This window comes from Tinamus guttatus, unplaced genomic scaffold (assembly GCF_059628265.1).
Source record: "Tinamus guttatus ecotype Peru unplaced genomic scaffold, ASM5962826v1 Tinamus_guttatus_pri_ptg000311l, whole genome shotgun sequence".
NCBI classification, from domain to species: domain Eukaryota; kingdom Metazoa; phylum Chordata; class Aves; order Tinamiformes; family Tinamidae; genus Tinamus; species Tinamus guttatus.
Window position 1 is genome coordinate 3,117,899 of NW_028288845.1, and position 26,236 is coordinate 3,144,134.

General features: G+C 34.2%; 1 protein-coding gene across 1 annotated transcript in view; it reads right to left on the bottom strand.

Annotated features, from left to right (window-relative positions):
• The window catches only part of XRN1 (5'-3' exoribonuclease 1), a 32,997-nt gene continuing 6,761 nt past the window's right edge, over positions 1-26,236 (bottom strand). Inside the window, 35 exon segments of the mRNA XM_088528520.1 lie at positions 1-966; positions 1,173-1,333; positions 2,134-2,251; positions 2,338-2,451; positions 2,687-2,868; positions 3,161-3,317; positions 3,626-3,748; positions 4,060-4,167; positions 4,655-4,719; positions 5,223-5,337; positions 5,544-5,639; positions 6,323-6,424; positions 7,110-7,335; positions 8,445-8,514; positions 9,632-9,764; positions 10,385-10,441; positions 11,134-11,269; positions 12,244-12,333; positions 12,759-12,905; positions 14,853-14,968; positions 15,140-15,238; positions 15,615-15,728; positions 16,153-16,315; positions 16,927-17,058; positions 17,552-17,655; positions 18,631-18,729; positions 18,823-18,943; positions 19,947-20,116; positions 20,760-20,879; positions 21,262-21,418; positions 21,543-21,632; positions 22,026-22,131; positions 22,765-22,831; positions 24,106-24,237; positions 25,207-25,274. Of these exon segments, the coding sequence (XP_088384646.1) occupies positions 676-966; positions 1,173-1,333; positions 2,134-2,251; positions 2,338-2,451; positions 2,687-2,868; positions 3,161-3,317; positions 3,626-3,748; positions 4,060-4,167; positions 4,655-4,719; positions 5,223-5,337; positions 5,544-5,639; positions 6,323-6,424; positions 7,110-7,335; positions 8,445-8,514; positions 9,632-9,764; positions 10,385-10,441; positions 11,134-11,269; positions 12,244-12,333; positions 12,759-12,905; positions 14,853-14,968; positions 15,140-15,238; positions 15,615-15,728; positions 16,153-16,315; positions 16,927-17,058; positions 17,552-17,655; positions 18,631-18,729; positions 18,823-18,943; positions 19,947-20,116; positions 20,760-20,879; positions 21,262-21,418; positions 21,543-21,632; positions 22,026-22,131; positions 22,765-22,831; positions 24,106-24,237; positions 25,207-25,274 (4,349 nt within the window). The 3' untranslated portion in view covers positions 1-675.

Sequence of the window (26,236 nt, forward strand, 5' to 3'; positions counted from 1 at the left end):
AAATTAATCTCCTAGAACTGGTTCTGCATCAGCAACCACTTTTGCCACTCGAATTCCAGAGACCTAGTTATATCTAAATTCTGAAAGTTGTACAGTTGTTGGCCTTTGGTATAAAGCTCAGCAGTTCACAGTTATAGCAAATTTGGCAGTTCCACTGTAGTTAGGTTCTATTCATACTGATTCAGATCAAAAAGACCTGGCGAGCCAATAAGAAAACTGCATTTAAGTTTTTTTTTTTTTTCTTTTTACTTCAATCCTCTATTTAAAAATAAGCTAGGATACAAAATATCATACTAAGCGATGTTTGATGCCCAACTTATTACTGCTCCATATCCCACCCGAAAAGCAAGGCAATTCTGAATTAGGGTTGCCACTGTTATTGCTGCTCACCCAGTAGAGTTTGTAAGCCACTGTTCAGAAACTTAGGCACAATGGATGGCATGGTAACCTTAACTCAGCATTTCCTGGCTTTTATTAATTTAATCAAAATAATTAAGTTTTAACATAATTTTTATAGTTTTCATAACAACCTGAAAAGCATAGCAAATAAAATGTATTTCATTCTATATTATCATTAAAGTGGCTGGTCTTTTTAATAGAGCTTTCTGATTTTTTTAAACGATGTAACAAAACACTGGGGAAGAGTTATAGATAAAATCCACCTAGCTACCATGTTTAGTCTGAAGATTTTGGTGCGCCAAAATTGACAGCCAGCTTTCTTGGCTTTCGCTTGCTGGATGTGTTTGGTGTTGATTTGTTATGAGGAACGCTTGGAGTAGTCACCTTGTCTTGAAATGAAACAGTGGATTGAGCAGCTTGAGTAGATTTTAAAGGAGCTGAAGAACTATCTTGCTGAATGTGGTCAGAAGACACTGGCTGTTCATTCTTTAGTGGTGCAGCTTGAGGGGAATTCTGAAACTCCTTGAGCTCAAAGTTTTTCTTGCTAGCAGCCCTTTTTTTAGTTACCTTTAAATTAAATAAATATTTTTTAACAGAAGGCATTCTCAAAAAACAAAAAACCCTGCAGATATTCCACAATTAAAAACATGCATATCACTCTTTAAAATCATTTTTCTAACACTAAGTAATGCTTCACAAGGGTGTGTCTGCATTCATCATGTATAGACCTTTTTACAAAAACAGAAATCTTAAGACTAACCTGCCAAACTTACCTGCAGAGGTATAAACTGGTTGTGAGTACCAACTGGTATAGTTGCTGCAAGAGGCATATTTCCTGGATAGGAACCAGGATAATAATGTTTGCCATGAACAGGCATTGGAGCTCCCCAAGACATTGGACCAAACATGTGAGATGATGGAGGCATTATATTAGCTGTGAAAATAAACAACTTTTAGCTCTCTTTCTTCAGAAAAAGTAGAGCATCTCACCAAAATCCAAAGCATGCTTTTTGTTTCTCTTTCTACTAAGGCCTAATATGATTCATAGGTATTTATATATATATAAAAAAATATACTTAAATAAAGATGACGGTTCTGTTTTTAAAGAACCACATCTAGATGATGGCATGGTTGAGAGCACTGGGTCACTGCATTTGCATTTCCAAGCATACATAAGCTAGTCAGGATCATCATATCCCTCCCTGAGTAAACTCTACTAGTAGAAGGGAAGCTTAGGCCACCCTTCTGCCTCAGTCAACAATACAGAAACTCAGGGGAGAAAAGATACAGCGGCTGCTGAGTAGGTTACTAGGATTCGACAGTGGTGCCAAGTCATTAATTACCAGCTGTGGATGTGAGCTTTAGTACAATACAAAACAGATAAAACCAAAATGCCACTGTGATTTAACAATAGTTAACAATTTAACAACTTAATAATTTTGGTTATTTACCATTCTAATGTCTAGCAAGGCACAACAGGACTGTGACATAACACTTCACTGAAAGTTAATTCTAAATAATTAACTAATGAATGGATAAAAATTATTCATGGAAAAAAAAAAAAAAGTAGATACTTAAGGAAGATATTTTCATGAATGCCAGACAGGTAAAAGTACATGCAGGAAAACCAAAAAAATGCATCTTTCGGGAAGGCACTCATTTCGCACACAAACACCTGCTACAATTACAGGTGATTATGATAATATTTTAAATATGTATTAGTCAAATACTTACCAGGAGGCTGTGTAAAGACTGGAGGAATAGATCCAGGTGGTACAGGAACTCCCAGAGGTTGATAATTTGGAAACACTGGTGGAGGTGGAGACAATGGAAAGTTCACTCCTATAGAGCTCTTTGAAGAGGAAAATGGCGGATTACAAACAGCATCAATGCAATAAAGAGACACAAAGATTTCTAAAGATTCTTTGCTGTTCTCACCAATCTCTGTAAAGCAAAAAGTGCAGCTTTTTCCTTGGCTTCAGTTTCAGAATGACACTGTGGTCCATGAACCAACAAACCATTGGATAACTTTATGTGACAAACTGTCATGGTCTGGGAAAATGAGATAAGAATTTTAGAGTAATTATACTATGCAAAAAGTGAATTTGAAACTCAATGAAGAGTGTATGTTTAATCACTGTTACTATGTTTAATCAACATTACTTCAGGAATAAACAAAAGGAGCTATGATCTTGGTTTTAGAAGGATTTCAGTGACCAATCAAAAATATTATAGGATAATTGACACAAAGTTGAGAACTTTAATGTCTGTGAAAAATAAGCTTTACCTGTGGTGTTTTCAGGAAAGAGAAATCAGGTTGTGACATTCCAAGCAGAGAACAAATATGAGAAAGTTCAGAAACAGGAGTGGACAGTGTAGTCTGTGGACCAATGAAAGGGTGACCTCCAGTTTCCAATGCTGATGCATTCTGAGGGCCTCCAACGCTATGAGGCTTGTTCATATAAGCAGCTAGCAAAAGAGAGAGAAAGTTACCTCACAATTTTTTTCCTTTTACGAAAGGCAGCAACTTTGTTATCAGCAGAAAATAAAGTATATTTGATTTTTTTTTTGTACCTTCACAACTGACTTGAACATAAAACAGATGATTATACCGTAAGTTTTTCAGTTCTGAATAAAGAAGCCAACTTGAAAAAGAGTTTTTAGTTCATTCTGAAAGTAAGTGAAATATAGTGAATTAAGCCTGTATTGAACTGTCACTATAAGGTGAAGCTCTGAACTCTTAGGTGATATCTAAACATACCCATTTTTTTTGTTTGTCTATATTGCAAGGCAGCTCCATGGGAATCCTGTCTACTAGGGGGAGCAGGAACATCATTAACTTGGGATTTCACTTCATTCTTGGTTTCCAGGTCAGGGCTGTCTATCTTCAAAATTTCTTTGAGCATCTGTGTTCCTTTCTTTAAAAGAAAAATAAACCATTCAGGAAAACAATGGTGTTCAGAAACACTGTCTTCTTAGTTACCTCTGTTAATACCACAAATGGTAATACTAAAATTTTATTTTTCCATCAGTTATATTTTACCAAAGCACAGATAACAGTGTCTTATCATAAACAATTTTTTTTTTCAAGAATAGCTGATTATAAACCTCATCTGTGTGTTTAAGAAGACAGTAGGAGGTTTGAAGGAGTTCCTTTAAATAGTAGCTTGGATGCTAAGAGACAAGATGCTAAATTATTATGTAATGATTCCTGCAGTATACACACCATAGCAAATGACTGTGGTGACAGATGTTCTTCATTCATAGCTCTTGCTTCCTTGGAGTTAGTCTGCACTTCATTTTCTTTGGAAATTTTCAAAGAAGCTAGAAGGCTTTCAAGCTCATTGCCCTTGTTAAAACAAATTAGAAGAAAATTACAAGAAGATGCAGAAGAAAAAGTGTTTCAGCTTAATTTTATGCTGATTCAGCCTGGTCTGAGCATAAACAGATGTCCACACACTATACACATTTTTGCATATAAAAATATAGGAGGTGACCAACAAAAAACTGATTTTAAAATGATCAAGGCTATTCAAGTTTGTCTTTTATCTGCTATAAACATGAATGTACATACAAGTCAATAGCAATAATAGGGAACAAAATGGCTCATAAATTGAAATTATTCAAAGAGCAGAACAAAATGAACTATCTCAACCCTACCTTTCCAGCTGTATAGGGACCATCAACTGAAGCCTTCTGCACTACAGGCACATTGGGACTTTCGTTTCTCTTCAGAAGTTTGACATTATACTTATGTCCTGCAAAATTCTGAAATAAACTGCAGCATTTACTATTGAACACTACTCCTCCACTGCTAAATATAATGCAAATGTATTGCCAATTTATCTGCAGAGACCTTTCACAAGCTAACATCCTTAAATATGAGCTCAGCTAACCGCAATCTACTGTTTGGATTTTCTCTCTACAATGTAGCTTTTAATGCCTAAAAAGAACAAAAAAATAACAGGAGAGGTATAACAAGTTTCTGGAGGCTCTTATTATTATTCAATATCATCTTTATATGTTTTTTGATCTTACTCTCATTTAGGTACAAAAAAATTTAGAAAATAACAATAATAAAAAAAAGAAAAAAGTTAAAATGTATCTATCAAAAGAATCAACTAAGATGCCCAGTAAATAGAAATTGGTAAAAATATTAATTAGATCAGAGTAAAATGAAAAAAATAAAAAAATAAAAATAAACAAAGGAAATGAAAACCGGAATATATTTACTCAGTATAGAAGATTAAATTACCTGTTTATTTGATGTTTTATTATGCGTCTGACTCTCATTTCTTGCAATTTTAGAATCTTCTTTAACTACAAATAAATCATGTAAAAGTACACCTATTTTTTTGCAGTGATTTTAATTGAGTTTCATTAAACCCCAAAATACCAACAAATCCATAAAAGTGCACATAGTAGCATTAATTTCAATCAAATGCCATTAATTCACATTTTTTTTGTAGGATAAAATAAACAGAGGTGAATGTGTGCAACTATATACCTGTAAATTTACTTTTCTCTAAGAAACATGCCTGTCTGCAAGCAAATTGAAGCAAACAAAACAAAAAGCTGGCTTTTAAGTTAGGCGAGCAGAAAGTAAACATCATGAACAGCTTGGTTAAAAGTGTTCTGGATTAAGTGTGAAACAGCCTAATACACAAACCAGGAGTGGTATGTGACAATAACTTGTGCAATGCACTGCTCATCTAACTGTAATAAATTATTTTCTGTCAATAACTACAAATATTTAATAGGTATTTGAATAAAAGTTGGATAAGCAATTAAACTTTCTCCAAGTTTTCAGTTATAATACTTACACTTTTTATATGGCTCCTGTTTTCTTTGCTGGCCTTTAAAGCTGCTCTCATTGAAGCCTGGCTTGTAGAACTGATTGCCAGTTCCCAGCTTGACTTCCTGAGGTAGAACTGCACCCTAAGGGATTCAAACATCTAACCTTAATTTCCATGTTAGTTCCTTATCATTACTTCTTTCCAGAGCTATGCATATCTTGCAATACTTTGAAGAAAGATAATTTTCAACACTGACTGAAAAGTTTGTCAGTGTGATGAGCTGATGCATTAAAATAAGCACACTTACATTTTTATCTCCAGCGAGCTGTTTAAAGATTTTATACTAACCTTCTCGTGCATGCTTTGTTGAATGTGGTGAGACTTCCCAGAACCCTGCAATGATTGCCATATGCTGCAGAATTCATCATCTTGCTTATTCTGTGGCTAGCAAACAAATAAACAAACAACAAAACAAAGACATACAAAGACATTTTTGAGATTTAGATGTCCAAAGTTAACTGATGACATGCTCTAATGACAGAGATTTTCATACTGACACTAGCAGAACTTGCAGAGATTTAACTTCTGAAAATGGGCTGCAATATGTTTATAGTACAGCTTTTCCTAAAAATCGTTCACAAATTCTAATCAGCTTAGTTTGAGATTTGAGTTTGGTTAGATTTGCTTACAATTTTTACAAATTATCAACGTGAAAAAGATCACTGAGGATAATTAAGCTAAGATGATGATTCAAAATGTTTTTGAAAGCGTATTCTCAGATTGGTAGTATTCTTCAGTTTTATTATTAATGCCTTATTTTGTAGGCAGTTTCAATTGCTTATTACTTCTCAGGCAGCTTTGGCTACTTAACTTATAGGTATGTTACCACAGAACTGAGGCTCAGCTAGCTAAAGAACAGCTGTTCTGAAATTTTAGTATCTAAATCATATAACATTGGAAATAATTTATTCAAAAACTTACATGAGTTGCGTACTTGAGCTAAAACATTTGATGTAAGAAAACGGCGTTACCTGTTAATCGTGAGAAAAGGACTCTCACTCTAATAAGTGTGCCAAAATAAGTATTAAGGCAGTCAGGTCCACTACTAAATGAATTGAAACATTCACTTTATTTTTCTGATTGCCACTCAAAAATGATCCCTTCTGGAGCGAACCGTAGTTGCCCTGATTTTCACCCCTGAGACTGTAATGCTGCCTTCCACTCAGCTGCTAGATCATTGAGGATGGCAGAGGGGAAGCACTCAGCGAACAAAATGGCGTTTCATTAAAATTGTCTAAATACTTTTTTCTTCTACAGGCTTACAAAATATGAAACAATTCTTCTCAACATTGAAAAGAGTCATGCGAAATTACCCATTAAGCTTTTTTTATTATTATTTTAAAAAAAGAAACACCCATAAAAATAGTTTAATTAAATCAGTAAGAATATCCAATTTACCTCTTCACCATTTTTCTTGCTTTCCTATATTTTCAAAAGAATCAAGTCATTACCAGGAACCAAACAGATAAAAAAAATCATGTCCTCTCCTTCTGAGCAGGAGTACAAGCTTGATTTACAGAAAGCATTATCAGGAATAGAGCATTAAGTGCATAACTGCATCTCTGCCAAAACAGACTATTGGATGATAACAACTGTGGTACCTTCTATGAACTGACCGTTTGCCTCCTGCAAACCCATATGGACCTACTCAGCAAAACAAAACAGCTGAGTTCAACAGGAAACTTCTGGTCACTTTTACTATTGCACAAAGTAATATCTCAGAAATAAAGGTTCCCCTAATGCAAAATTATCCACTTACAAATGAAATTGTTATCCTCATTGATAATTATAACCACAGTCATAACTCAGGCTGTGGAAAAATATTTATGTATAAAGGAAAAAGAAAATGCTTACTTGAGTAGGAACAAAAAGGGAACGAGGAGAATGGTTGAGACCTCCCAGGGGCACTTTTTGGGAGCATACGGATGATAGATCAGATGCGTATGCACTGTAGTTATTCACTGCTGGCTGCGGTTTAACTATGGCAGTCAGTTTTTGATTTCCCATTTCTGACCGATTACCATGAGACAGATTAATTAAGGCACTTGATGGCAGACGATAACCTCTGGCAGGTGAGCACCTAAAAAAAGGCAAATTAAATCACTGCTTTAATTCATTTAACTGTAGACATCCCAGTACATCTGAATTAACAAGGGCATTGCCTTTATGCCAAAATGTAATGATTCACGTTTGATTAACAAAATTTGAAAACTACACCCAGTATTGAAATCCAGTACCATTGCACACAATGTTGGTCACATCGAGCTCCACTTCTACCTCTGGCCTTCAAAACACTGAAACCAACAATTACTACTACTTTTTAAACTCACATGGTGCTTTTCAGTGCTGAGCTCAAAGCGATTTTAATAGTGAGGCAATTTTTATGGCAAAACTCTGTAAGCAAATACTTCTGCAAAGCATTTAGGACCTATTTTTCTTTTGCTGAGGTGAAAACTCAAGCTGATGGCAGAATTATAAATTCAAATTAAGCTGCCTTTAGTCATATCTGACTTAATGATTCTGAGTCTCAGATTACTGAAGATAGTTAATGTTCAGGAATAAATCCCCTTTCACGAGGAATAAGATTGTTATGCTTGCTAACCTCATGGAATAAGCAACTATTTTCCCCATATTTTCTGTCATACAAAAATGCAATTGATCTAAAACCAACAGTAAAATGAAAGCCACTGGCAATAGGTGCTTATTTAGGTACTTAAGAGGTACCACACTCTAAGACAAAAGTATTAACTATGTCTCGACCTCCTGAACTACTGGTTAAAACTTAAATAAATTAAATATCAATTACAGGTATCTTAGAGTTATTCTTTCAAAATAACAAATGATTTTACTATTTTTTTAAATCTATGTTAAAAACATACTGATAGTAATTTGTTTCATACTTTTATGTTTATAAATACATTTGGATCCATTGCTTTAGTCCATTGACGCAAGTCTGCTTTCTAAAACGTAATAGTTTCTAAATAGGCAAAAAAGCCTAAAGAGCATTTCCAAAATATACCATGCTTAATAAAAATAATCCCTAATCACAGAGAATCCCAAAAGATAAAAACCAAGTCCTTTAAGAGACAAAAGCTTAAAAAGAAGTAAAAATACTCATAAATATAAACCAAAGGCCAACAGTTCCGCTCACCAATGGCACGAAATTAGTATGACACTCCACACACAAACCTTATAGTTAGGCCTCCAAGGAATTCTTCATCAAACAAAACTTCAAAGAGTACATCTGTTTCTCTACTGGCTATGGAAAATGAAGTAAAATGTAATTCTACATATATGACAGTGCTTATTTTCAGCTAAATAACTTAAATTCTGGATTATTTATGCAGTAAGAGACCAAAGCCTCTAAATTATTAGCAACAAAGATATGTTATTGCCTGAATGAATAACTTAACAATTTAGAAATTCTTCTCAAAGAAAAGGCTGCCGCTTAAATACTCCTTTAACAGAAACATACCATGCACAGCAACTTGTTCACAGAACTGCAACTTGCAAGCACTATGCATCTTACAAATGTCAGAATTGTCTTATTGATATTAAAGCTTCAGAAAGAAGATACAAGCCACCTTTACTGACAGCTTTAACAATACCTTTTTGTTAAATATTGCTCATATAACAAAAGTCTAATGTTTCTTTGAAATTTTTACTAATGTATAGTAATTGTAAAGAGTGTCTCTCTAAAAAGCCTCAATCAAATCTAGTTTATTCAAGATTTTGTTGGATGCAGACTGAATGAGAAAATAAAAGCTAAAATGTCAGGCTACACAAACAATTTTATCACTAGATCTCAAACTTTTAGGTAACATCTGCTTTGGTGAATCCTTTTGTTTACCTGGAGAGAGACTTGTGGACAACCTTGCAGTCAAAGAAGATTTAAATACAAGTCATATAACAGAAACGGACTATCATGGAATAAAATTCAAAAGCCAAATAAAACAATTTGAGACACAAATCACATTGAATTTTATACTCGGTGCAAGCAATTGGGCAAATACTTGGTTCCATTTTCTTTTTACTGCCTCTATTTCTCTTTATTTTGTTTATATCTTACCTCATTTACTTTTACTTGTCAGTCCTTATTCCTTTTCATTGATCTCCCTGACTTCTTCACATTAAGAAGGAACAAAGGATAAGTAATTTTGTATTCAAAGTACAACTGCCTAACAAATGAAATTAAAAGAGATGACCTGTAGATTTAATTCACAACAGAAAATATGGCACTAGTGGCTCCCAACTGCATATGCTTCTTAGTTGAGAAATTTTCACAACCTTTATACAAAATACTATTCTGCAGTCTGTTTTCCCAACAGTTTAGCTATAATATAGCTATAATACTCTAACCATAAAGAAAATATTACCTCCTTTAATTCCTATAATGGTGCCTCGAAGACCAACAGGAACAGAAAAGTTCTCTCTCACATTGACAACACGATCAAACAGCCTGTACTCTGCATCTCGATCAGGAACTACCCCATTCTGTTGTTCTAAAGGCTGAAATAACCAAAAGATTATGTTAGCATTGGTTAATAACATAGAAGCCTTCTTCTGCTGACACAAAGCAACAAAATCCTTTTTTTTTTTTTTTTTTTTTCCTTCCAACACTGACTCACTGCTTTTGCCTGGGAAACAGTGGTGCCTTGCACGATCCAAGAGAGACCAAGGGGATCAACAGAAACAAAACAAAACTGGTGAGCAATAACTGCCTGTGTCATTAACACGGGTACCCGTGAAATACCAAGCAAGATTAGCAGCTGGTCAGGGTCAAGAAAAAAAGCAGAATAAGGAAAAAGTGACAAATACAAAGCACATTTTACTCTGTCTTCATTATATGCCTGTGAAAGGCAGAATTGCAGGAGCACCAAGGAGAAAAGATGCAAAAAAGAACTGAATAGTTCTATAATATATGAAGGCATCTGTAGCTAATTCTTTCCCTCTAGAGAAGGAGACCTTTCCCTTTCAAACTGATTTTCTAGAAGGCCTCATACTGATTTTTTTCGATTAATACTGTACTACAATTCTGCTTGTTGAACGTTGATAAAAATCACACTTAAGTAAAATAAATATTATGTGGACAAATTCATTTTCAATCAACAACTTCTGATGTCACTTACTCTGTATAGCAAATGAGGTTTCACAGTTACTCGCACCTTCTTGTTGCTCTTCCTCTGCTAAGGGAAAGGAACAAAAAGTCATTAAATCTGGTCTTCAGGTTTAACAAAACATTTGAAGAGACAGCAAAGACATTCTTTTGTTTTGATAAAGACATAGAGCTTTCACGAAGTGTTTAAAATGACTAAATCCACTTGTTTAAAACATGACTGACTTCCTACTGAAGAGTTTTTATTGTTCGACTAATTCCAGAGTTCACACCAATTCACACCTTTGTGTCCTTCCAACAACTTCAAAGCAAAACAACCCATTATTTCATGTAGTTTTGCCTCTCATTTTTCCCTTCAGTAACTTTCTTGAAGAAGCCACTACCCAGTTTTCCTCATGTCAAAGAGAAACTGCAATGGAAGAAAGGTTGGGACAGCACTTGGAAACAGCACTTGAGTCGTTCACAATTTATTTGGTAGCTATTGCTTTCTGAAACCACCAAAAGGCAGAGGAGCTTCAGAGTACATCCTACAGCTGTTGAATCACTTCAAAAAGAAAACCAAAGCAGAAAGATTATTAATGCACTTCCCTGAATTACTGTGACAATCTACACTGTGAATTCGGCACTTAACATTAGTCTGTATTATTTTTCTTCAGAGGAATAAATAATCTTTAATCATCTGACTCTAATTCAAAAATTTGAAAAATTACCAACAGTTGTGTTTCAGTTCATCGCTGTTCACAACGGTATCAAGCTGCATACCTTGCATTTCTCTATTTCTTCCTCAATTTTCTCAACAATGGCTGCATCCAAAATTTGTAAGTCACAAGATGAGCGAGACAAAGCAGAAACAGGATGTGCCTTTAGCCAGGCCACAATTTCTTGAACTTTTTCAGCCCTAAATAGAAACGTTGTTGATTAAAATCACTTACACTGACTAAGCACATAACCATGTCACCTGATTTTTCAGATATATACTACAACATAGGCACAATGCTTGTATACATTTGTGAAGTAAAAAGCCCATAAGTGAATCATGCAACACTATTTCAAAAATATACTCTATGGAGGGGGCAAATAGTCTGTTAAAAATTGTCTGTAAAGCCTATTCTATAAATTAAGTTTGTACCCAACAAACTAACCATGTCTGGCTGCGGTCAAATGATCTGTGACTGGCTGTTTCTCACTGCACATATGAACGAACTTCAGGGTGTGAAGGGCATAATGGAGCATAATCTTGAGATTTTTATAACAGAAAAGTCCTATGCCCACATGGCAAAGTCCTGTACAGTGCAGGATTGTGCAGATTTACCAACTTAGAACCATCAGCAGCTTGAACTAGCTTTTTGATAACTAATACATTGCTTCTCGGCCTTTTGGCTAAGATCAAGTATAGTGTAGTATAGTATCTGGAATCAAGCTTGCTCCTTGTCTTCCTTTCTGAAAAATCTTTTACTTTCAGCTTCCAAATTTAAATACCAACTGAATATGTACATACACAGTTGGTCAACTGTATGAACTAACATGAAAATACTGTAACTACCCAGAACTGACCGAATGCGTAACGAAAAACAGGTAAGCGCTGCGTGCATTATATTTCATATTGAAAATCACTTCAAATGCTTAATGTTTATTGCTTATTTTTCAAAAATGATCTTTGAGTGACTTTCTGATTACTTTACACCTATGTAATATTGAAGAGGATTTCAAAACCAAAATTTATAAAGCAGATACTGAAAATTAAATTGATCTTTTGCTTGAAACAGGAGTCTGACAGAGACTTTGATACCCCAACTAAAATGCACAACATGTTGATAGTTTTAACAGAGTGATGACCAGCCATCAAATGGTCACCCCCAGATTCAGCCTTACCCATTCTCATCCTCGCCAGGCCAAATGTCGTCTTCATAGAATATATCTTCTTGGCTATTCTTGGATATATAATTGAAGAGCTCAGGCACCCTAGGGAGTGGATAAATGGAACATAGATTTAGTTGCACCTATTGGCCCAGAAGCACCTCATCAAAACAAATTATGATGGGCTCTAAAATTTTCCAGAGTTTATATATATATATATATATATATATATATATATATACACACACACACACACATATATTTTTAACTAAAATTCATGTCTAATTGTTCACTTGTCAATATAACCGCTGACAAAATCATTCTGTCCTAAGTAGGCTTCACCAGAACTGAAAAACTGGAGAAGTAATATGCGCAGTCTTGGGAGGAGAGTATACTGAAGGAAAGAAATTCCATTAGAGAATTGCCAAAAAAACCTCACAGATTCTTACAACATCTGGGTCCAGAACAACAAACTCCTGCAACTGATATGAGGTTGGATAGTCTAGATGAAGTCCATATTTAATAGTTACCTTTCTATATATTCAGCAAGTAATTGTTCTACTGCAGAAGAGTACATCCATTCATTTCCAACTTTCTTAGTATAGCCAGGAACTTCTTCATTTTTCTTATTAAATTTCAGGTTCAGCCCCACATTTGCTTTGTGATCACCATGAGGACTAGAAATAAGGAAACATTAACTTACAGTAATATATACATATACCTATACATGTACACACATACATCCTTAGACATGAAATATATAAAAAATATTTTCATTGAACTATTTACTTATTAGTACACAACAGCTATAAAGTTACAGGATATCCACTGTACTATGCCAGCTGTATCTTACCCTACTGTAAATAAGGGTAGGGAATATTTTCCCTTGCTTAAAGGAGATCTAACCAACCAAAATTTACCTGGCATTTACTATGATGATGAAGCATATCCCTCAACATTAGTGGAGCATATGTATACATTAAGTCAGAAGAAAATGCTCATGTATCAAACACTCCTTTAGTGAGCTGTCCTGTGAAACCATAGTTTTTACATTTAGAAAAATAGGGATCTCCCTCATACACTTAAAAGTTTCACCTTAACTGTTAAAAAAAAAAAGTACAGTTATTATTCCTTAATTAAAAGTACAAATTAAACATTAAACTCCAATTCCACTTTTATTCTCAGCAGGACAAGGTATGTATGCATTTCTTTACCCTACATGGGTTAATTTGTATCAAATCGAAACTAATTTTTCCAACTGGTTGGCAAAACGTTGAATACAGTGTTTTGTTGTCTCCTTCCACTGACTGGTTGTTACAGAGAACTTCTACTGCAGAAGAATTATAAGGAAGAGTTTTAATCTAAGTAAATGTTCAACTGACACAAGTATTTTAGCCTAGCGATCTTCACTTTATTTTTAAAATTAATTTAAAAAAAATCACCATTTCCTTCACCTTTTGCCTGAGACAGGAAAGATTGTAGTGAAAATACTTGAAATCATGAACCCTGAACAATTCCTTCTTTGTTAGCTGTAATAGAAACGACAGGACCTTGATTTCACCTTCTGAGAGAATATCAAACTGCTTTTTGAGAGACTCCTCAAAAACACAAAGATACAGAAGCACTATAGTACTGGTGTAATTTTTCTCTCTCATATGTCCTGGCCGAAGCGTATATGAAGAATGCAGATTTTTCTTACATGCCTGAAGGAAAACCTAAACTGTCTCTACGGAAGGGGCTTCCCCATATTTGGGGATTCCTGTTCTCTTTGCGGTGACCCAGCAAATATTCAGACATGGGAACAATCAGCGCGAGCTAGTTTTCAGCAACTAACTGGCATGTCTCAACTGTATAAACATGCTGCTGTGTGCTCTTCTGCACCTTTGAGCTGCATGTAAACAATGAAACAGATTTACCAGGGCAAAGGGATTTTAACCACCTCTGCATAACCTGTCACAGAGTTTTTCTATTGCTGCTCCCATAGCCCCCTCTCCATCTCTGTAAATCCATGACATATTTATGAAGTTATAGTGAAGCTTTGCTTCAGTAATAATACAATTGTTGCTCAGCTTCTAGAGGGCAGGCAAGAGACAGTGTTCACAGCTTCTGTTTGAAAATCGAGTCTGAAGCACAAGCCAGCCTCATGTCAGTCTTCCTTTATCTTTAAATGTGTTTTTTTTTCAATAAAAAAGTAGTTTAAGATTACTCAAACATTAACCAATAGTTAGAGGTATGAACTTAAATGACACCAGAACAAATTCTTAGACACAATGGAACCAAAATGTTTGTTAGGTCAAACTTAGCTTGAATTATGCAAACGGCTAACTAGGAAAGGTTTTTTTTTTTTTTTTCCCCCTTCTAGAATGTGAAAGCCAATATGGCAATACTCCAGCAACCACCAATTAACAAGGCGAATACGTATATGGTAGAAGGGAAACACAGTGTACAGGAATTTCATTTACGACAAATACACTCTGAAGAAAGTTTTAAATTAGAGATTGCAGTTACACATTGTTGTACAGAAGAACAGCATTAAACATTGCAGACCTTCTGTAGAGCAGTATTAGAATTTTCAAGCTTCTCCACTACCAAAAATTCTCAAATATACTTGGATATAAACTTACTTTTTCTTTGATCCTCTTCCGATAAAGATACTCCCTGTAAATCTGGAGACAAGATATCCGCTTACTCCAAGACGACTGGCCAAAATATATGCAGGATTGTATTTCACAGAATATTTCTTCAAAAAACAGATAAACAAAAAGTATCGGCTATTCCCAAGGGATAAGAATAAGGATTTTCACACAAAGGGCAAATGAATATTATTGAAATATCTGTTAAGGACTTTTACCATTGCAGAGTACATTTGACACCACATTTAAGCTTATACTACAAAACTAGAGGCACTTACATGCTGGTTCTGAATTAAGGGATCAAGCTGGGGTTCACATGGAATGTTGAAAACCACACGAATTCTACCTTCTGAGATCACATCGTGTGAATCCTGAACCTTGGGGAGAAACAAAACCCATTAACAACTTCGCTGCAGTATGCACAAAGATGCCTTGGCATTCACTGCCTTCTCTGACCCCCACACTGCTTCCTTATAGAGCCAACCAAACAGCACTAAAGGAATCACTTTTGTCCCAAAGGGCATTTCTACATACTGAAAATTATCCCAAATAATTACTACACAATTCTGCATTAAAGCTATATAATCTTTATCCTGTTATATCACAAACAGAGTTAGGGAAAGCAGAATCCCTACACTGGCTAAACCACCCCAAAAAGCTAGCAAAATGTAATGACCAATACTACTACTAAGTACCTTTGATCATTTTAGGCTTGAAAAAACTAAAGGGGAAAAAGGAAATCTAGTAACTAACTTCTCCCATGCAGCCATAGTAAGGAGATCCCAGCATAAAGGCAGTACTCCCAGGCGGAAACAAGTCATCCAAAGTTTTGATGTTTGAAAAACGAGAGTCAAAGGCTTTGATATCCTATACGAAAAAAACATAAAACTCATACTGTTAAAAGTTAAATATTGTTTAGTTCCAGCAGAATTATTAACAAGCTCAGATAAATAAGTACTTATTCTAAAACATTTGAAAAGTATTCTCTTCAAATCTGAACTGATTCTTTGAAAGCAGTGAAATTAAGGCTATATTACAAATGAAGTTACAAAAACAACTATGTATGCTACCTGGCAAATTAAAAAAATCTTTAACTGTGCAATGGGGTCCCAACTTCTGAGACAAAGAATTTACTGCACAAAACTCCTTTTTAAACAGTTTAAATTTTTGTTATAAAGTCACAAATTCAAGATGCTTATTAATTTTTGTTTCATTTGCTTTAAAGAAGCATTGGTTCTTTTACCTTTTTAACAGAGCTATGTACAAGAAGATATTGAACTTGTATATTTACCTTGACAACAGTTTGGTAAACAAAAGGAAGAGCTTGTTTTGACCACTGTTTCTCCAAATAAACTTCACCATTTTGCTTTAGTTGATATCTATTACCAGTGAGTAACTGAGCATACACAACTACTGATGTTTCATGAATAATTATTCCTTTTCTTCTCTGGTAACTGAGCACAAAATAGAACATTTAGTTTTATTACAATATACAAACCAAGGTAAAATTTATTTATTTAAAAACAACAACAACAACAAAAAAACAAAAAACCCCAATACTCTTAAAGAGATTCTAATAGCTTGCTTGCCTGTATTAATTTAAATGTATTTTAGCTTTACACTGGAAGGGCTAAAGGCAAGTAAGGCATTTATTTCAACAGATGATAACACAATAAGGTAGTGTAACTCAAGTGAGTTCCAGTAGGCATTCACACTCGAAAAGTGTGAACTATAATCAAACTTAACACATCTAAGCTAATAAGTTGTGCTTTGGTATTGTATAACTCCATTATACACTACTGGCAGTATACAATACTACAGAGTAAATATTTTAACTTACTCATTTGATAACTCTTTCACAATATCATCTCATCTTAAATACTAAGTGACTAACACCACACATTTTGAAACATATATTTTTATTTTTATGTGCTTTTATTCCTGTGGACTCGTTATAATCATATACGCAGAAACTCTTGTCTGCTAACTAGGGCTATAATACAGCAACCAAACATAACTAAGCCATAAAAGGCAAAATTACACTTTGATTTTCAAAGTTACTTACAGTTCTGAAACTCCTTGAACTTCTTTTAACCATACATTTTGTTCCTTATCTCCAACATATGCTACTTTAGTTGGCGGCACTGCATTTCCCATGTAAAGCTTCTGTGTTCCATGTGGTTCTTCCAAAAAAAACCTTGAGAATATTTAAAGTAGTACGATTTACCCACATAGGAATAATCTAGACATAACCAACTGTGAGCAGAACTTACAGCACTTAAAAGTTAACTCTAGATCTGGAAAATCTGTAGCACAAGTTTTTCTATCCGCTTCACAACAGACCACGCTGCGTGCCTTTTATAAAACATACCAGTGCATGTGTATATACGGAAGGTTCTAGGGAAATGTTCTCCTTTATTTTATTCTGTGTGGATTTCATATGTTCTTTTCTCTCCTGGTTATAAGAATCTGCTCTCCTAAACTTCTGCATGTAGAGCAAAATACTGGAGTGCTAGGCTTTGACACTCAAACCTCTAAACGTTTCTAAACAAAACTTCTGCTACTGAACAACTTTTGATCTATCTGGTTTCATTTACTGTTAAATATATACTTAAAAAAAATTCTAAGGCAGTACATAAGCTTTCAATTATTTCAATAAGCTTTTCAATTATTTATGAAATGTTTCTTACTTAGTTTCTCCATCTGACACAGCAACAACTCTGGCTTCTTCAAGGTGTGGCCAGTTAACAAAAACAAGCTTTCCAAGTACCAAACTGGCAACATTTTCTACAGTCTGGAAAACAAACAAACAAAAACTCCACAAGTTATTAATTTATTAGCATATTAAAATGATTTTTTTTAAATGTGAACTGTATTTGTATTTCTAATTATTCTATTTAAAGAACAGCAGGAAGTAATTTTTGCTTATTGACTTTCATTTTGATACCTTCTACATATACTATCTGCCTAGAAATGATGAAAACTGTATTTCACTTTTTAGAACTGAGTATCATACTTCAGATGAGGCTTTTAAAACTAACATACTGTGCCAAATGTTAAGATTTGTGCTTCCATTCCTGGATTACGCTTCCTCAGTGTCTTTTGCTAATCACTTCGAACTATTTGTGTCTCTGGGAACTACAATACCCAGACTGAAAAGGTATTTTGAGATTGCTAAAATATTTTATAGATTTTACTTTTGCATCTTACTGCAACAAAGAAGCAGTACCTACATCCAAACATACATTAAGAACACCCCGACGCTACAGTCTAAACTTCGGGTTAGCAACTAAGAACTCCAGATTTCTTACTCCAGTAGTTCATTCATTCACTCATTCTTGGGCATACAACTATGTTTTACTGTATGAAACGCGAGGTAAAATCATCTACCTTATAAAACTTATACATAAGTATAAATTAACAAAAATTAATTTTGACAAACTTAACACCTAAAGTTCAAGTTGAAATCAAAGCATCATAAAACAAATTTTACAAAAATCTGGAGACAGTCATTAGAATTATTTAATCAGTGCAGGAAATTTTAAGAAGTGTTTGCTGGATTTTTGATTTTTTTGATACTTTTTAGTAGTACTCTAAATATTTTTCTCTTATAATGCATTACTAATAAGATAAAGAACCAAAACATCAGATTTGACTGTTTAATAATTTTTGTTTTTTTAATCACTGCATATATATATATATATATATATAAATTATTTTTATTTATTTATTTATTTTTTCTACAAGCCTTGGCCTTGCTTGTACTTACCTGCTCTTTTGGATTCTCATCAACTATGATTTCTAACATCATATTTTCTCCATGGCTGCTTTGCTGAAACACCTGTACACCACTTTTCTTAAGATAGAACTAGGTAAGGAGAAAGAAAAGTACATAAAAATTATTTGAAATCTTATGTAATAATCTATTAAATGAAAATATTAGAGTAGAAAAATCATTTACCTTATGCTTAATGTGCTTTAAAGTAGGAAATCCACAGAAATATAATGCACTCTTGTTGATTTTAGTTATTTTATTGTGGGTTATTTCTACATGCCAGGCATCCAAAGGAATTGTTTTATACCTAAAAAATAAACAAATTGTCCTTGTACAAACTCACAGTTGGCTCTAAGAAAGCATTTTTGTATTTTAACAAACTGTCATACTCCTGGACTTACTGATAAAGTAGCAATTAATTTGAGCCATTTGTATAAAATCCTGCACAATGAGTTATGAAACCCACACTATTTCTGCCAAGGCACTATTGCTCACAAACAAGACAAAACGTAAAGCTAAAGCACTACACAAACTTGATATTTTCATTATTTTCAAATTCTAAACTAACAATGGTTGCACATGGAATCGTTCATCTTTATAGCTACTTATAGCTACCCAGGGAGTGGTGGAGTCACCATCCCTTGCCGTAGTCAAGAAAGGTGTAGATAAGGCACTTAGCAGGTGGTTTAGCAGGTAGGGTTTTGAAGGTTTCATGGGTGGACTCAATGATCTGGAAGATCTTTTCCAACCACAATGATTCTATAATTTATTCTTCATTAAACGCATTCTTGCAACAGAATTCCTCCTCCACTATTCATCCACCATTTTGCTTAAGTTTAATTACTATTAACGTTTTATTTCCATTTAGTCTTGACACCTCAGTCGGTATTGAATAAAGCTGCTTGCTTTCAGTAAGAGGAAAATAAACAAAACACTTGTATTTAATTCTCTGCACTGCTCCCTAATCCTAACATTTACAATGGTTTACAAATGGTCTGGAATTAGTGTGCTGATAAATTGCCACTACCACTGGGTACTTATACCAGTCTTTCACCCTCTGTGTTTACATGAAGTTTAATAATTCTCTCAAGTGCTTTTGCTGATACAGCTTGGGTTCATCTGCTTTGCAAAGTGAAGCCTGAAGAAGTGAGACAATTAATTCTACTGTTCTGTCCACAACAAATAGCATTTAACGTACCACTGAAAAAAATTTCAGTGTGCTTATCTGCAGATACAAGCTTTGGCTAAAATGCCAAAGCAAGTATTCTAACCAGGTTTAGTCCACTCTCAAATAGTTGCATCAGTATTACCTGGAACGACACCTTTCTATTGCAGGGAATTTTTCTGGCCACGGTGACATGTACTTGAACTCAGTATCTTTGTCATACCAATACATTAAGCAAGCACTGTGAGTATTTCTTTGTTTCTCCTCTTCCTTTAGGTACTTATTACACGATTCCATGGCCTGCAGCAGTCGTTTCTAAATTTAAAAGAAGTAAACATAGGTGAAACTGGCAAGAAAAAGTGTTCACAACAACTTCTGCCCTAGGAAGGTGGATACCTGCACTTTTCTGGTTAATATAATTATTGCGTAAGCGCAGTCTCCCCTTCCTCACGTCCTGCTACCAGGACTGCCAGAGGGTTACAGTGGAATAGTTTTGGAGGATGAAGATTACATTTTCAAAAATGTTTCTAACGGTCTTTCGCACATGCGAAGAGAATTTTCTACAAGTAGATATATTAAGGGTTTTCTTAAATTTTACTTACAAGCGTTGTACTTTTTATGCTTTTAGAAAGGGATTTTTTTTCTAAAAAAAAGTCTAAAATATTTAGATTAAAACCAAGAAGAAACAACAAAAAGAAAGCCCATATACCTTATCCAAAGGCAGTAACTTAATCTACCCTTCAATTTCCAGACCATAAACATCTATATTTTTTCAGGGTCTTATCAAGTGTTCATTGAAGCTTCCATTTAACTGCAATGCTAAAAGAACTAGATAATAGTTCTACTGGAACTAGACGAAACTAGATAAATAAGAACTAGACAAAACTAGATAAATAAGACGACTGGCAGGACATTTGTATGCAAGCCTGTATAGATATCAAATGCTAAAATAACTCACCTCCTCAATAAATGGGATTAATACTACAGCTTCCCATTCCTGCTGTTTTCCATTTAGGTCAGTTTTAAAATCTGGTGGATAGTATTCTATGATAGGAGAGTCTTGACTAACCATCAAATGCTAGAAAAACACAATAGAGGAATCAAACAATTTCATAAACAAATTATCAGTAATTCAGGAAGACATAAAGAAATTCCGATGCTAAAGCCAACTCAAGTCTGAAGAGGAATTAACTGTTTAACTGTTCTGTGCAGAGATTACTTAGGGAGTAATTTTGTACTTATTAACTTAATTTACAATGTATGAAGGACTGTAAGAATTAGAAGTATTTAACCACACACCTAAATTTAGAGGTAGACTATAACTAAGACAACATGCAAAAAAAAAAAAAAAAAAAGTATACACACACATTTAGAAGAAAGGAACTTCAAAATAGAAAAAAAAAAAAAAAAAAAAAAAGGGCAAAAGACAGCTGAGCAGACTGTTAAATTCCAACCCCTACCTGGTAACATTTAGGTAACAAATCTTTGCTAGCTGCAGGAAGTACAGCAAGAAGTTGTTCAAATGGCATGAAAGGTTTTCCCAGGTCAAATTTGATTTTGAGTTCACTGATGTTGCGAATATCTGACAGATAAGGTGCATAATGATAAGGATAATACCTACAGAAGAAAAGCTGCTAAGTTATTTGAGTTAACCACAGTACTACAGTGTTTACTGATCAGAACTATGCAGAATTATATTAAATATTTCTAATATTATATGTGAAAATTGCATTTTTCTTACCAGCTCCATGACTGAACTCCATGGTAATAATAGTGCAAAATCCACTGTATTGCCTGGACATAACATTTAGCTTGATCAGCCAGGAAGTCACTTAAAAAAAAGAGAGGGTAAGCATTAGCTATATACCTTTTACTTACATTTACATTACATTTACATTATAGCTACTTTACATTAGCTATATACTTACCTCTTTGTACAAAGGAATAAGGTAGAGCATTCTTGGAATCTAATAAATGCACAGCTTTTTGACTATTCAGTATTAACGTACTCTTTCTCTCTGGCCCTCAAATAATTGTTACAAAAACTTGACTTATATCTCTTTTTGCACCAGCCAGAAACATCACAGCTACAGTCACTGCCAAGAGTTCTTTTCTGCCTTCAGCATGGATGAATATTCTGACTTAAGTTACACATAAGGAAAGACTTGCCTTTGGTGTTGAAACAAAAGGAAACAAACAAACAAAAAAAACAGCATAGACTTACTCAGAAACTACTTCTACACCCATCTTAGTCATGTAGTAAGTTCTCTTGTATTGCCTAAACTCAGTTTCAAAAAGATCGTCATCTTCTGGTTCATCCTCCAACGCATCTAGAAAAGAAGTCATGAAAAACTGTCTTACCATTAATTTGTCCACTATAATAAGGTGTCTTGAAACAGGATGTCTTAGTTTCAAGACATTTAGTTTTTATTTGATGCTTTAACTTTATTCCTCGATTCAGTTAAAATGCTTGTTCTTTCCTTGTACAGAGAGTACAAGGAAAACAAAACAACCAAACAACCAACTAACTGCAAGAAGTCTGGATTTTTTCTTTGCTTTTAATTTAGATAGGCGAACTGTTTATAGTCTATTTGTAAGAACAAAGAAGAATAAGGGAATGTAAATTATCAGAAAATATTTTAAACATTTAAAATTAAAAAATATATATTGTTAACAACATTGTCTAGTGTCACTGAACAATATTTATACATCCATGACACCACACTTCAATATAGGAGCATATAGATATTTCTTACAAGTAGAGCATGACTAAAAACCCAATCAACAGCCCTAAAATCATGAACTTCTAAAACAGAAAATCTGTTCATTCATCCCAAACTGTAGAGGAAAATGCCTAGGCAAATAATTTAAAAAATAAACACATTTTTGAGATTTACTCATTCACTCTTTTAACTTAAGCATGAAAATACTGGCCAGGTAAGAAACACTTATTTTGCACTTACTTTTTGAGGTCACAGCTTCATCTTCATTTTTTTCTAGAGCAGCCAAACACATAGAATTTTCCTGAGCCTATTAAATTAATATTTGAGATGAAGTAAAAATAAATAAATATGCACATATCTAATTTCTAATCATATAGTCTACAACTCAAAATACTGCAATCAAGACACACACATCTGATTATTCCTTAATACTATCTCCTAAAAATATACATTTCCTTCTTTGTAAATGCCTGAAGAAAATGATTCTATCTATACACAACTGATGAAAGAGCATACATATCAAATACATCCCAATCATCTTTGGGTTTCAAGTTTAAAAAACAAACAAACAAACAAACAAGAACAAAACAAAAAAAAACCCCACAGATTTTAATAGAGTTCAACTCACTTGTCTTGGAAATAAGGGCAGATTAAATGTTGCATGGATTCATACAGGCAAAATAATGACTTAATGTTACACACTCTTTTTTGCACAGTACTGACTAGCTTTCAATAAGCAGGAGTCATTAAATAGGCCCTCTTTCCCTGTACCAATGTAAGCTCCTGACTGCCACTGCAATCCAAAGGATCAGTCAAGATGGCTAGCTAATACTATACAGCTACTCCAAACTTCTGTAGCAAATAAGAAAACAAAACAGAATACAGCACATCTTATCATAGGAAAGCTAATACCTTGCTCTTACAAATCTCGAACTGCATGGAAAAACAGGACAATGATATGTGATGACAGACTAAACTTGAAGAAATTTCCTACTGGTACTGCAACAGTCTATCAATGAAAAATACGACCACTGCAAGTCATATATTGAAGGACAGCAAAAATGCAGCAGGGAAACAATAACAAAAAAGAAGAACAAACTAAAAAACATGACAGCAGGCCATAGACAAAAACAGAGACAGGATTTTTCTGAAAAGCATGCTGTTGCCCGCTGTTTGGTTATTTATAGAACTGCAAGTTTGATAATGGATCTTATACAGCTCACATCAATCAATTTCATGTTTGTCTATTCATTGCCCCAAAAAAAAAAAAAAAAAAAAAAAAAAAAAAAAAAAAGTTAAGGCTTTGGCAGATTTGATTAAAAAAAACAAAAAAAAAACCAAGAACTTGACCTTGACTTAACCATTTCATCACTCATGACCAACAATGCATACAGGCAATTCCTCAAATGTTACATTCTACTATTATTTTGATCTCCAAACCATACAAACAAAACAAAAAAAACACAATTTGAGACATTCATCATTTGATTTGTATGGAATTTAAATTACAGTAGCAGGTATGTTATTGATTTGATAGACATAACATTCTTGTTTTCAGAACTAAGCACATAAAACACTAACCTTTTTCTTTTGTTTATTGTTTCTGGCTTCTTCTGCTGCAATACCAGCTGCCTCATTGAGGTATTTATTGCCTACCTTACTTTCAAACCACTTTAAGTCTACAAAGACTTCACTGAAGTGTTCACGATCGAACTGCACAGAAAGATTAAAGTTAATATAGAAATACCTCGAGGGACAGCTGAATCTAGATTGAATTTAAATTAACAACATTTTTAATAAGTGCATTAGATTACAGCCAGAGCCATTAACACACAAATACTTTTCCCTCAAACTACAACTAAGCTAACAGATTAACATGATCATGAGTTGCCTTTTTTTCTTAGCAACTAAAACATACACCCAAGTCCTATTTTCTTTCTGTTAGGTAGCAATAGGTAACAAGTGTTAGTAACTTTCACAAACAGTACAAGTATATAGGACCTGGGTAGTACAGTCTTGTGCAACATACCTAACGCTATCAACCCCATCTTACGATTCTTGTGGCAGCAGCACAGGAACATTCTCCTTCAAATTTTAACAAAGGGCTGCGGCACTGCCATTTCTATGGACTGACCTACACCATTTCTCATGTCTAGGATGGATTACTGCAGAGCACTTGACAGAATTGCCTCCTGAATGCCAGTTAGTATTGTTTCATGCAGAATGCTGCTGCCCAGATTTTAATATTTCTCTGCTTTCTACCAGCAATCTCTACTAAAAACTCCCCAAAATATATTGCACTCCAAGACCTACAAAGACACCTTCCACCCACAAGAAATTAGAAGTTAAAATTCAGTCAGGCAGGGGAAGCAAAGAATAATACTGCCTGTACAACACTTTGACCATTATTACTTTTTATTAGTCAATGGAAAATGGTTCTACTGTGAATTTTTACTCAGTGCTAGTTAACACGATTCAAAATACTCAAGCTTTTCTTTTTACCTCTTATAAGACCAGGTGACAACTGATTGGATCCCCAAGATAAAACAGCTCATGTTACCAACTGTAAACATGATCATTTAGCAGTTCTTTAAAACTGCATGATATCTGTTAGGGCACTATATGGAATTTACCTACAATGAACAATACCTTTCTGCACAGTACAATTACCAAGTTACTCACATCTGACAATCTTGCGAGATACTTCTCAAAACGTTTTAAGTTCAGATGCCCGCTTTCATTTATGTAACCTGTTTGAAGAATAAAGGGTGTGGGTTTTTGTTGTTGTTTTTTAATAAAATCTGAATGAGGTTTAAAATTGCAATTTAGAAACGGTATAAATATTATAATGCAACCTTGCCAGCTGTCTAAAGAAGGTGTTACAATACTAAGCTTTCTAACATGATGAGATCAATAAATATAAACTGCAGCACTGCTCATGTTTCTGCCTTACACAACAGAACCAATTGGTCCTGCCCACCCCCTTCATAATATTTTAACAAAAAAATAAAACAGTACTGTCTACATATTGGTTTCCACACTTTTGTAAGGTTCTTCTCTGAATAAAACCAGGAGACTACAGTTCTTAATACTTTAAATCTACATACATGGAGTTATTCTTCATCCACTAGCCCCTGAAGTCCAATAAAAAACAGTATATGGCATGCAACCACAGTAACTTCCTTAACAGAAAATGCAAAACTCCTATTTATTGCACAGTACACATATTCACTTTCTCAACTGGCATACTGAACAAGCAGTGCTTGGAGATATATTTATTTTATAAGAACCACTATAAAAAAGCAAAAGCAGTAAAAAACCAAACAATTAAAAAATCCAACTATGTTCAAGTCTAACTACCACTACGATGGTGTGCTGCACAGTAATCCTTTGGTAAATGACAAGATTTTTTTATCTTTCAGAGATTCTATTAGAAGGATATGATACAACAGAGCTAAGCTCGGTGATGCTTTTGTTCTTTCCCATTCTTTACCTGGTTCTGTTTCATTACTATTAGGGGAGGGGAAAAAAAATAGTAATGAAGAACAGCATTTTCAAAAATGCAAATAGTCATGGACACAGCTGAAGACTGGAAAAGAAGAAAAATTAGCTTTTGATTAGAACTGTACTTCAGCCAGGATCATCAAACATTATTGTAATATTAGAAGGACGGTGCTTAAATTTAACCTTTATACTTAACCTTAGCCTGTTC